General features: G+C 39.3%; 1 protein-coding gene across 1 annotated transcript in view; it reads right to left on the reverse strand.

The window, feature by feature from the left end:
- LOC147581036 (uncharacterized) overlaps positions 1 to 12196 on the reverse strand; it is a 92604-nt gene extending 80408 nt beyond the window's left edge. The window contains 1 exon segment of the mRNA XM_086708397.1: positions 11994 to 12196. Coding sequence (XP_086564523.1) covers positions 11994 to 12196 — 203 coding nt within the window.
- Positions 12197 to 12426: the final 230 nt, after the last annotated feature.

The following is a 12426-nucleotide window of genomic DNA, read 5'->3' on the forward strand; positions in this document are numbered from 1 at the left end:
GACCCACTCATTCGTTAGTAGGGTGTTCTTTAACCTCCATGCTTTTGGAGGTTTTCCAGACTTTTTTCTGTGGTTGATTTCAAGCTTCATAGCATTGTGGTCTGAAAGTATGCATGGTATGATTTCAATTCTTGTAAACTTATGAAGGGCTGTTTTGTGACCCAGTATATGATCTATCTTGGAGAATGTTCCATGTGCACTCGAGAAGAAAGTATATTCTCTTGCTTTGGGATGCAGAGTTCTAAATATATCTGTCAAGTCCATCTGATCCAATGTCTCATTCAGGGCCCTTGTTTCTTTATTGACCGTGTGTCTAGATGATCTATCCATTTCTGTAAGTGGGGTGTTAAAGTCCCCTGCAATGACCACATTCTTCTCAATAAGGTTGCTTATGTTTATGAGTAATTGTTTTATATATTTGGGTGCTCCGGTATTCGGCGCATAGACATTTATAATTGTTAGCTCTTCCTGATGGATAGACCCTGTCACTATTATATAATGTCCTTCTTCATCTCTTGTTACAGCCTTTAATTTAAAGTCTAGTTTGTCTGATATAAGTATGGCTACTCCAGCTTTCTTTTGGCTTCCAGTAGCATGATAAATAGTTCTCCATCCCCTCACTCTCAATCTAAAGGTGTCCTCAGGTCTAAAATGAGTCTCTTGTAGACAGCAAATAGATCGGTCTTGTTTTTTTATCCATTCTGATACCCTATGTCTTTTGGTTGGCGCATTTAGTCCATTTACATTCAGTGTTATTATAGAAAGATATGGGTTTAGAGTCATTGTGATGTCTGTATGTTTTATGCTTGTAGTGATGTCTCTGGTACTTTGTCTCACAGGGTCCCCCTTAGGATCTCTTGGAGGGCTGGTTAGTGGTGACAAATTCCTTCAGTTTTTTTTTTGTTTGGGAAGACCTTTATCTCTCCTTCTATTCTAAATGACAGACTTGCTGGATAAAGGATTCTCGGCTGCATATTTTTCTGTCTAGCACACTGAAAATCTCGTGCCAATTCTTTCTGGCCTGCCAAGTTTCAAAAGAGAGATCGGTCACGAGTCTTATAGGCCTCCCTTTATATGTGAGGGCACATTTACCCCTTGCTGCTTTCAGAATTTTCTCTTTATCCTTGAATTTTGCCAGTTTCACTATGATATGTCGTGCAGAAGATCGATTCAAGTTACGTCTGAAGGGAGTTCTCTGTGCCTCTTGGATTTCAATGCCCTTTTCCTTCCCCAGATCCGGGAAGTTCTCAGCTATTATTTCTTCAAGTACCCCTTCAGCACCTTTCCCTCTTTCTTCCTCCTCTGGGATACCAATTATGCGTAGATTATTTCTTTTTAGTGTATCACTTAGTTCTCTAATTTTCCCCTCATACTCCTGGATTTTTTTATCTCTCTTTTTCTCAGCTTCCTCTTTTTCCATAACTTTATCTTCTAGTTCACCTATTCTCTCCTCTGCCTCTTCAATCCGAGCCGTGGTGGTTTCCATTTTGTTATGCATTTCGTTTAAAGCGTTTTTCAGCTCCTCGTGACTGTTCCTTAGTCCCTTGATCTCTGTAGCAAGAGATTCTCTGCTGTCAGTTATACTGTTTTCAAGCCCAGCGATTAATTTTATGACTATTATTCTAAATTCACTTTCTGTTATATTATTTAAATCCTTTTTGATCAGCTCATTAGCTGTTGTTATTTCCTGGAGATTCTTCTGAGGGGAATTCTTCCGCTTGGTCATTTTGGATAGTCCCTGGCGTGGTGAGGACCTGCAGGGCACTTCCCCTGTGCTGTGGTGTATAACTGGAGTTGGTGGGCGGAGCCACAGTCAGACCTGATGTCTGCCCCCAGCCCACTGCTGTGTCCACAGTCAGACTGGTGTGTGCCTTCTCTTCCCCTCTCCTGGGGCGGGATTCACTGTGGGGTGGGGTGGCCTGTCTGGGCTACTTGCACACTGCCAGGCTTGTGATGCTGGGGATCTGGCGTCTTAGCTGGGGTGGGTAGGCAAGGTGCACAGGGGCAGGAGGGGCAGGCTCCACTTCAGGAGGGGCCCTGTGGCAGCAGGAGGGAGTCAGATCCGCTGCCGGAGGTTTGGCTCCGCAGAAGCTCAGAGTTGGGTGTTTGCGTGGAGCGAGCAAGTTCCCTGGCAGGAACTGGTTCTCTTTGGGATTTTGGCTGGGGGATGGGCGGGGGAGATGACGCTGGCGAGCGCCTTTGTTCCCCACCAAACTGAGCTCTGTCGTCAGGGGGCTCAGCAGCTCTCCTTCCCTTTGTCCTCCAGCCTTCCCGCTTTCTGAGCAGAGCTGTTAACTTATGACCTCCCAGCCGCTAAGTCGCGCTTGCTGTCGGAACACAGTCCGTCAGGCCCCTCCGCTTTTTGCAAGCCAGACTCGGGGGCTCTGCTTGGCCGGCGAGCCGCCCCTCCACCCCGGCTCCCTCCCGCCAGTCCGGTGGAGGGCGCACCGCCTCGCCGCCCTTCCTACCCTCTTCCGTGGGCCTCTCGTCTGCGCTTGGCTCCGGTGACTCTGTTCTGCTAATCCTCTGGCGGTTTTCTGGGTTATTTAGGCAGGTGTAGGTGGAATCTAAGTGATCAGCAGGACGCGCGGTGAGCCCAGCGTCCTCCTACGCCGCCATCTTCCCTCTCCAGTCACGAGTAAACATTTCTAATAAATTTTAACTTGATAAACAAGTGATGTCTTGCAATACAGGTGGTAAGTGATGCCAAACGTCATATGATCACAACTGAGCCAATGGTTCCTCTCTCTCTCTCTCTCTCTCTCTCTCTCTGCGGGATTGTGAATGATTGTTTCCCATGCTTGGATGTTCAGTCTCAGGCCCTAGTGTTTGGCAGAAATCAGTGATTTTTCAGAAGGTTAGAAGGTGCCCACACTGGCACTAATGTATTTTTTTTGTCACTCAAAGCACCTATGGACAGTCGTAAGCTTAAAAATGCTTTGCTTCATTCTAGGTCAGGCTGCCTGCAGATAGAGACCCTTTTCTCTGCTACCTTATTGCCAGTTACATTACATACAGTATATGACAAGAAAAAGGTTGAAGAGAAAGGCGGTAAGAATGAGATGATTACAGTGTAAGTTAAGAAGGAAATCATCGAGAAGTACGAACGAGGTATGCGAGTGGCCGAAACTGCAAGATTTTATAAGAAGTCTACGTCTGCATCTCATCTGCAGAGGAGAAGGAAAAAAAGGCAGAGAAATCCCTCACTTCAAATGAGATCAGGGAGATGTGTAAAATGTGGGAAACAGTGCAAAATTCTGTAGAAAAGCACCACCAGTATAAGGTTATAGCAGTGTGAGCAAGGAGTCTGTTTAATGACAATGCAATGTAACATTTCTGCAAAATCCTCAAAAGGAGGCAAAGCAAGTGTCTGTCATTGGATAGATTCCTCTTTAAAGTTGCAGGAAAAGAAGATTCCATTGAGCCAATAGATAACAGTGATTCCATTAGTGATAGTGAAAATCATCTTACACAATAACCCTCCTCTCTCTGGTCTCCCTTACACCAGCCACGGAGGTTTTCAGAGGTAAGTCCAGGTTAATTTGTTTATTTTTCTTTATTTTTTATATTTTCTTTATTATTTTGTATTATATTACTGTATTGTTATCATTTTTATATGAATATTTTTGGGTTGTGGAACGAATCATCTGAGTTTCCATTATTTCTTATGGGGAAATTCGCTTTGATAATCAAGTGCTTTGGATTACAAGCATGTTTTCAGAACAGATTATGCTCCCAAATCAAGGTTTTACTGTATGAGTTTATTTATTTCTACCATTCTCACCATGTTTTCTCTTCTTTATCAAGATTATTCCGTTGTTCACAAATAGCTGCTACAAGTTCCAGGCATCACATCTCCGTTTAAATCACTAGCCCTTATATATTGCCCTCTATATTTATAATAACCATTTTACTGCTTTACTTTCAGTTGTGAACAGACATTAACTGAAGTTATTGTCCTTATGCCAGAACTTGCCTTTTTTTTCTTTTTTTAATTAGGTAGGCTCCATGCCCAATGTGGGGCTTGAACTCACAAGATCAAGAGTTGCATGTTCTACTAACTGAGCCAGCCAGGTGCCCTATAATTTACCCTTTTTAATCAGATTAAAATTGTGGCCTCACATGGAGGCCTAAATAATGTCTTCAAGTGTTATGATTATAACATTCCATTGTGTATATTTAACCTATGTAGATATTATAAATCTAAAGACACAAAGATGGTGTTATTAGTTGATATTTTTCTTTATATTAAAAGACCCACAGCTTATTCAAAGCACCAAAATAGTAAAACAGAAAGGACTCTAAGGTAATTCTGCATGGAGATCCCCTTAGGAATCTTATTTGATTCATTTATGTATATTTAATTTATTAATTTATTAATTTATTTATTGAAAGAATAAATAAATACATCATTTTCCATTAATGCTTTAAATAATCTTTTTTCCCCAAATTCATTTATTTGGTTTATTTACAAGTTTATGTATTACAAATGGCATAAAGGGCCATTTACTTTTGCTTCTGCAGTCCTGATATTCTTTTATAGACTTATTTCTCAGAGGGTATCTAACTGCTGTGAACAAAAATCATAAAAGTTCGAGGATTTCCTGACTTTGAAACATTTTGTCTACACATTTGCAAATCTCTGGCCACAGCTCATGGAGACTGAACTCATCATCATATATTGAAAATTATTTGAGTTGAAATATGGAAGGCAAGTATTCATCCTAATTTTATTGCAAATAAAAGCAGTATGAATATACCACATGTGAAGAAAGAAAATGATTTTTCATCTACTGCATGGCATGCTAATTTTCAGATTGAAAAGAACATGCATTTAAATATTCTCTTTGAAATCTTCCTAAAGACTTCAGGAAATTGTGGACTTAAAGTAGATATAATTTTAAAAATATACTGACTGAGCTTGTTCAGACTTTATTTTTCATACCATTTTCTAGCATTTCCTCCTTATATTCAGCTTGTCCCAGTTTGACTTAATAAAATTCCAGTGGAAAATGTTTTCTTTCAAATCAGTGCATTGGAGCTACAAGAGATTTGCTGAGATTCCCCCCCCACCCACCCCCCGAAAGAATGCAATACTGAATAGGCTGAGAAAGAGCTGTGAATAATTGGCTATTCACACTTAAAGATTTGTATAAAAACATATCAACTTTTGCCTTTCTTAATGGCTATAAAAATGATACCCTGCAAACCATCAGTGTGTGGCCTCATTTACTGACAATAGTACCTTCTTTTGGAACTATCAAAAACAAGGGGGAAAACACACAATGGAAACAACTTTAAGTATAAATGCTGGTGAAATAAATATTCAGTTTGAGATTTCTTCTACATCAAATTAACATGATAGTCTCAGAGTTTGCTTTTCATGCATGTGTTTATTTTGGATTTTAAATTATATGTAGTATATGGTTTAGAATTTTGGATATGGAGTATTTCAGAAGAGATATCACTAGCATAACACAGTCATCATGACTGGGAACTAACCAACTATTTTTGTTTTTTTTTTCCTTTCTATTTCTCACAGCTATATATATATGTATATATATATATATGTATATATATATATATATATATATATGTATATATATATATATGTATATATATATGTATATATATATATTCTTTGAATAGAAATTGCTTAATAAATATTTAAAAAACAACTGCTAAAATTTTGTGAGGGTTTACTAAGATCCTTTGCATATATTGATTCTTGCAAAACTCCTAGCCCAGGAATTTCTTTGTCTCCATGGTAAGAATAAGAAAACTGAAGTACAAGGTGAAAATGTGACTTACCTAATGTCACACAGCCAGTAATCAGAAGAAGAGAAATTTGAACCCAGCTCTGGGCTCTTGATTTCTGCTTTACAGGAATGAATACATGCCAAGTACCTCTTCTAGATACTTACGGGATATTTGAACTTAAATATCGAAAGAAATTTCCCCGTAATTATGTTACTGCTTCTCAAGAGATAAAGCAAAAAAGTGTAAACAAAAAACAGTGGCCTCTTTATAATATAGATGAAATCTTCATATCTTCATGTATTCTTTTCTCTTTAATAGAGATTATAATAGTACTAATACTCAGGGATACTGGAGGGCACAGACACATAAAATGACAGAAATAACTCAGTGGCAGCACCAAGGAGGTTGGGATGGCAGCCCTGGGCAAAGTCAAATTGGGGTTGTAAGAGAGAACAGATGATGATGTAGAAATCACGTTAAGTGCAATTTTTGCAGGTTTTTCAAGCTTTCCAAGGCTAAAAAATGCATACATATTTAGGGCTTTGCCCTAATTATTATTATCCTTTATGGTACAAGGCTGAATATTTTTCAGTTCCATTTCATATCATTTTAGAGAAAGAGTTCTCCTATCTACAAATTGAGGGAACTTGCTGTGGCTAATGCCAGTCCATGTTTATTGCAATCTGCTTATTTTAACATTTACTGATATCTTACAAGTATGTAGGGTGAAGCTATTTTTCTCAGAATCTTGCCATGTATTACAATACTAATGCAGAATCCATATTACTTTAGATATCACCTTAAAAAAGACTGATCACCAGAGCAACTGGGAGGTGACTGAAGTTATTTCAGTTGATTTAAAGGCAGAACATATAGAATATCTTTAAATGTTCAGGTTTTCCTTCCTCAACTATATCAATCAAAGAAAACACAGTAATAACCCCTTCCTTTTTAAATATTTATACTTCACTTCTAAAGTATCCCAAAGAGTAGAGCAAGTTACATGCAAAGTTCAGCATCAGCAGTCTGAAAATACCCCAAAGCACCTCATTGTCTGCAAAGCATGGAGACTTCCCCTATCCTGAGGGAATGAACAGAAACTGAAATAGCTAAACTTTCAGTGCCAGCTATGTACTTGATTTTGCTAGGAAATTTGATAATTAAAAAATATGGCTTAAGCTAGAGTCTTTACCTCTTACCTTCAAAGAGCCTGCAATCTACACATGATCAAGTTTACTGAAGTGTGCAGGCACACATAACACCACTTGTTTTGTTTTGTTACATGACACTGAGTTCTTTGGGTTCTTCTGTCAAAAAGGATATCTCTAGCTTCTCTTCCTGCTGCCTCTTCATGCTTGCTGCTCCTCAAGGACGAGTGCTTGGTCCTCTTTCTGCTTTTCCACTCTCCTGTGGTAACACTGAGCATTCCCATGATGAGTCTGTGTGCATGAGTAGTAAATGTTAATCTTGAATCCACACCTCTCTGTGAACTTCATTCCCAAATGTCTTTGAGCCTCAAAGACATCACCTCATGAATATCTTACTAGCTTTTACTAGCTTTTCAATACCAGTTTACCCAAAATGACTTTGATTCCCCTCAACACTCCCATGTCTGACAACAATATTTCCAATCTACTCAAACCCCTCAGATCCCTGTATCATCTTGTCTTTGATTTCTCCCTTGGCTGGTTCTTCAGATAAAATCTGGAATATCCTTTGTACCTGCTTTCTTCTCTGCCTTCTACTATACTATTTTAAGACAATGAGGTTGTTTTTCATTCAAAGTATCATTCTAGTTTCCCATATGGTCCCTCTGTCAGTCCTTCTCAAATATTTTAATAGCTCCATATTGTCTATTGCATTTTTAAGAATCAAATTCAGTTACTAGTACTATCACCTGAAGAACAGGGTCTTAAACCAGATAAAGAGGTATTTCTCTCTCACTTGAATCTGGGGGCAGGCAGTCCGGAAAAAGTGCAGTGGCTCTAGAATGTCATCAACACCTCAACGTCCTTCCACCTTCCTACTTAGAGCATGATTTTCATCCTTGTGGTAGCAAAATGGTGGCTATAGCTTCAGCCATTATATTTGGTTCCCGGGAATAAAGAAGGGTGAAAGGGATGGTAAATGGCAATATGGGGTAGCAAAGTCAGCCCTTAGAGTGCTTTCTTGGAGATCTCACTCAAAAACATTCCTTTATATAACATTGATCACCCTGTTTTTATGTGGGTAAATTGCCACTCTCAAAACATAGCTTTCTGTCAGTATGGAGAAGGGGGAATAGATATTGAATAGGTGAGGGGCCTAACTTAATTTTAGCAAAGAGAATTCAAGGTGGTTCCAACAAAATGTAAGTTCCACGAGTATGGGACTTTCCTGTCTTATTCTCTTTTATATCCCCATCACATTGAATACTGAATGCCATATAAGTAACTATTGAATGAAGAAATTAATCTAGGAATGAATTCGGAAGTAGTTTTTTCACTCATTTACTTGAAAGACGTATATATTTTTTTATGTTTAAGGTACCTAGAAAACAAAGACTTTTTAAAAAGATACAATCTTTGTCCTCAAGGATATCATAGAGTACTATTGGTACTAAGCAAAATAAACAGGTAATTATGATGCAACAGATACAATGCAGAACACAGGAAAGAATTTTTAAACATGAGATGTTACTGGGGACACAAAAGGGAGGTCATTAATTTTTAGTTGGAGGGACAAGAACATACTAGTAAAAGACAATGTACATGAATTCCATGAGGAAAGGAATTACAAGTATTTTGCTTGCAGTTGTACCTCTACATCCAGTGCTATATCTGACACTTAGCTCATGTTCAGTAAATATTTATTTTAAACAAGAATAAGAGGAAGGCAAAGAAATGAGAGGAAATGGGGGACATGCCAGTTTTTGGAAGCAGTATGCACTAAGATATGGAAGGATGAATTTAGGATGTTCAGGTAAATATGAGAGCTTGGTATCATTGACACTTACGGCCCACATCGGAAATATGAAAGATTTGAGGCTAGAAAATAAGCGGTGGGGAAATCATGAGAAAGTTTCTATAACAAGTAATGTGTGTATAATTTTTAAATTGAAGTGATGGGGTGCCTGGGTAGCTCAGTTGGTGTGTCTGAGTCTTGATCTCAGCTCAGGTCATGATCTCACAGTTGGTGAGTTTCAGCCCCACATCCAGCTTCATGCTGACTGTGCAGAACCTGCTGGGGATTCTCTCTCCTCACTCTCTCTCTCTCTGCCCCTCCCCTGTTCACTTATGTTCTCTCTCTCTCTCTTTCTCAAAATAAATAAATAAACTTAAAAAAATGAAGTGAAAATTGACTTTGAAGGATCTTAGGCAAAATAGTAATAGATTTTTGTATTTGAAAGATAATTCGTGTGGTGGAATGGAAAATGAATTGAAAGCTGTCAGGTATGGAGATGTAGGCAAAAATGGAGGCACAGCAACGAGTCAACCAGAATAGACTTAAGGCATTGATGGCTACAGGAATGGAGTAGGAGGGAAAAGATGAAAGTATTCATTCCCTCTTCTTCTTTACCCACCTTATACCACAGCGTGTCTTGCCTCTGTGGTATCTCCTTTGCGACTTCCTTTTTCCTTCCCCTCTTTCCATACCTTCCCATGCATTTTTTAAGATCCATGCAAATATAGTCTCTCAAACTTTTCTATTGCCTACACTAAATTTGAGCTAACCTCTCTTCTAAACCTCTCAAACATTTTATTTTTTTTCTTTCATGATATTACCTGCAACATTATAAATATGTGATATGTTTTATCGATCCACTAGTTTTAAGACATTTGAGCACAGGAATTGTGTCTTACTCATCTCTTTATTTTCCCAGATCCGTGAACAATTTCAAGCACATCATGGGCGGTCAATAAGTGTTTGAAAATGAGTAAAGACAGCATGATTACATAATACACTGTATCAGGGAGCTCTGTTCTAGGATTTAGCTAGCGCTGACTCATTTGTTAGCTTGGTGACTTTGCGAAACAGTTCACGTTTCTGGTCAGTAGTCTGAGTATATAAGGAGAACTTGATGTTCTTCTTCCCTTCATATATTTACTTAACAAATTTTTACTGAACATCTGCCTATAGGTCAGTGTGTTCAGTTTTTTTTTTTTTTTTTGGTGGGGGGGAAGATAGAATAAAACATAGCCTCCATCTTAAGGGAATTTCAGTCTAAAATGAGGAGAAAGACAGAAACTTACCAGCGCAAGTAACAGTTCTAGAGTCCAGGATACAATTAAGGGGAAGGTGTGTTTGTGTCTATGTGTGCATGCACATACATGCGTATGTGTATGTGTGTTTTTATACTAGAGTTCAAAAAATGACAGAAGGAGCAGAAACATTTTAACAAGTACTTGAGTGTAGAAAAATGGGTAGGATTATGCTGTACAACAAAAGAAAAAGAACATTTTCTTCAGAGAAAGCAGCATGACAAAGTAACAAAAACATGAATGAGCGTAGCAACCTGCAAAAATTCTTGTGCTTTGCCCCGGCTCCCCATGTGGCACAGATAGAGGGGAGAGAATGGGGGAACTTGGCAGAAACAGTGATTAGATGCTAGATTGTGAAAGATTCATGGACAATGACAAGGAATTTGGATTCCATGCCGTCGGTCCCAGGAGATTTTGAATGATCTGTTTCTATGCGTTCTAGCTAAATTTGAGTGCAAAGTGTTGGGGTAATCATGCTTGTTGGTCCAAGGTGACTCTTTTATGTTTCCCCTTCACCCTCAGTTATCCCATCTAAAGATAAGAATGTTAAGGCAGTATTAGTAACCAGTAGATTGCCACATTTTAATTTCCCCAATTAAACTTTTATAGCTGTGTAGATGTGTGTGTCTGTTCTGATCCAGAATCTCTTCAAGGCTCATATACTACAGCTGAAAGTTCATGCCCTCTTTCTCTAGTTGCATATAATCTAGAACTATCCTAGCCTTTGGATAGGCTAATAGGATAGGATAATCTAGAACAGCAACTAGCCTTTGTTGCTGTTGCTGTTGTTGTTTTCATAATATTGAATCTCTGAAGAGCACAGGCAAGCTATCTTCGAGAAAAGCCACATATTCGATTTTTCTGCTTGTTTTCTTATGGCTAGATTCAAGTTAAACATTTTTCAAGAATGCTACATAGATAATATAATATATGGCATGTTTCTGTTTGTCTCATTCTGTTTCTTACTCTTCTCCAACATGGTTTTAAAAATATGTCTATACTGCTGCATATACCTCAGTTTCCCTGCTTCTAAGCACAGAAGCTGCTAAGCTTGTCAGTGGGCCGTATCTCTCAACGTACCTCTTATCTGTGTCTGCAGTGATGAAGGGTCAGTCTGTGTCCCTCCAAGCTCATGGTGATCACAGCACATGGGTGTTAGGCAGAGGAGTAACATGATCAGCTATGTGTTTTTGGAAGATCACACTTGTGCCAGTATAAAAAAATCAGAAGGGGAGAGAGCGGAGGCAGGAAAGCAGTTAGGAGACAAATAACATAATAAAGGAGAGAAATGGGGAAACACTGGCTTAGGCTAGCACCAGTAGCTGTCATGGCGAGAATGAGGGGGAAAGGGACCTTAAGGAGACAGAACCAACAGAACTGTACTTAAGGACTCTCAGCATTTGGGAACGGCTATCCCGTTTCCCTTATCTCTCAGACTGCTATGTGATGTTGGGAGGAAATGAATATTATAAATGAAATTTTTAGGGAGAATGAGGAAATAAAGTTAACTTCCTTAGTCATTTACATAGTAAGTCCTATTTTAACTCTAGGGGGAAGGAATGACTACGGCAACACAGCATCACAGTAGCAGCAGGGGCTGGGAAATTACAGTGCTTCCCAGACTAACAGAAAAGATTGAGCTTTCTGTGAAGCCTAAATTTGATTTCTTTGGAAAGTCCAGACAATTATGTCTTTACCTCACATATCCCATGTATAAAGAAGCCAATTCATAAATCTTGCCCAGAAGAGGGAAAGAGAAAGCCACAGGAATGTGGTAGTTAAGAACATATTCTCTAGGAGTTAAAATGGCACAGTAGGAAGCTCCAGGAATCCGACTCTCTACCTAAATAGCAATTACAGTAGTGGCATCTGTCTGCTCTGACTACTTTGGAACTCTGAAGTCTATTGACAGCTTGCAATATCTGAGGGAAGTCTTGGATGGTAGACTGCATTTAATTTTAGTCCATTCCGGTCTTAGGACAGCAGCATTACCTATCCCCCATACCACAGCACACGGCAGGCAGCCATGCACGTGTTCCTAAAGGAGCTTGTGTGTAGCTTGTGGAGTCAGGGTGGGCAGCAGGAATCTGTCCTCCAAATACTGGGACTCTGTTTTCGCCTTGCTGATGGATGCTTCTGGTTGTGGAGGTGCCAGCACAGACATGGGAAGATATCTTTGCAAGCTTCACCACCATAGTTGCAAACCTCTCCCCTCTTTGACGGGGGTGACTTGCAGGGGATTTGAGGATTGGGTGCCAGGTTTGTATTTGTTTGTTTTTTCTCTTCACTTTTCTCTTTTTCTTCTTGGGAAGCCACACAATTAAAGATTTAGCAAATCCAGGGGTGCCTGGGTGGCTCAGTTGGTTAAGTGTCCAACTTTGGCTCAGGTCATGATCTCACATTTGTGAGTTTGAGCCCCGCGTCA

The sequence above is a fragment of the Puma concolor genome, chromosome B2, assembly GCF_028749965.1.
Source record: "Puma concolor isolate L17-30 chromosome B2, mPumCon1.1.hap2, whole genome shotgun sequence".
Classification (NCBI taxonomy): domain Eukaryota; kingdom Metazoa; phylum Chordata; class Mammalia; order Carnivora; family Felidae; genus Puma; species Puma concolor.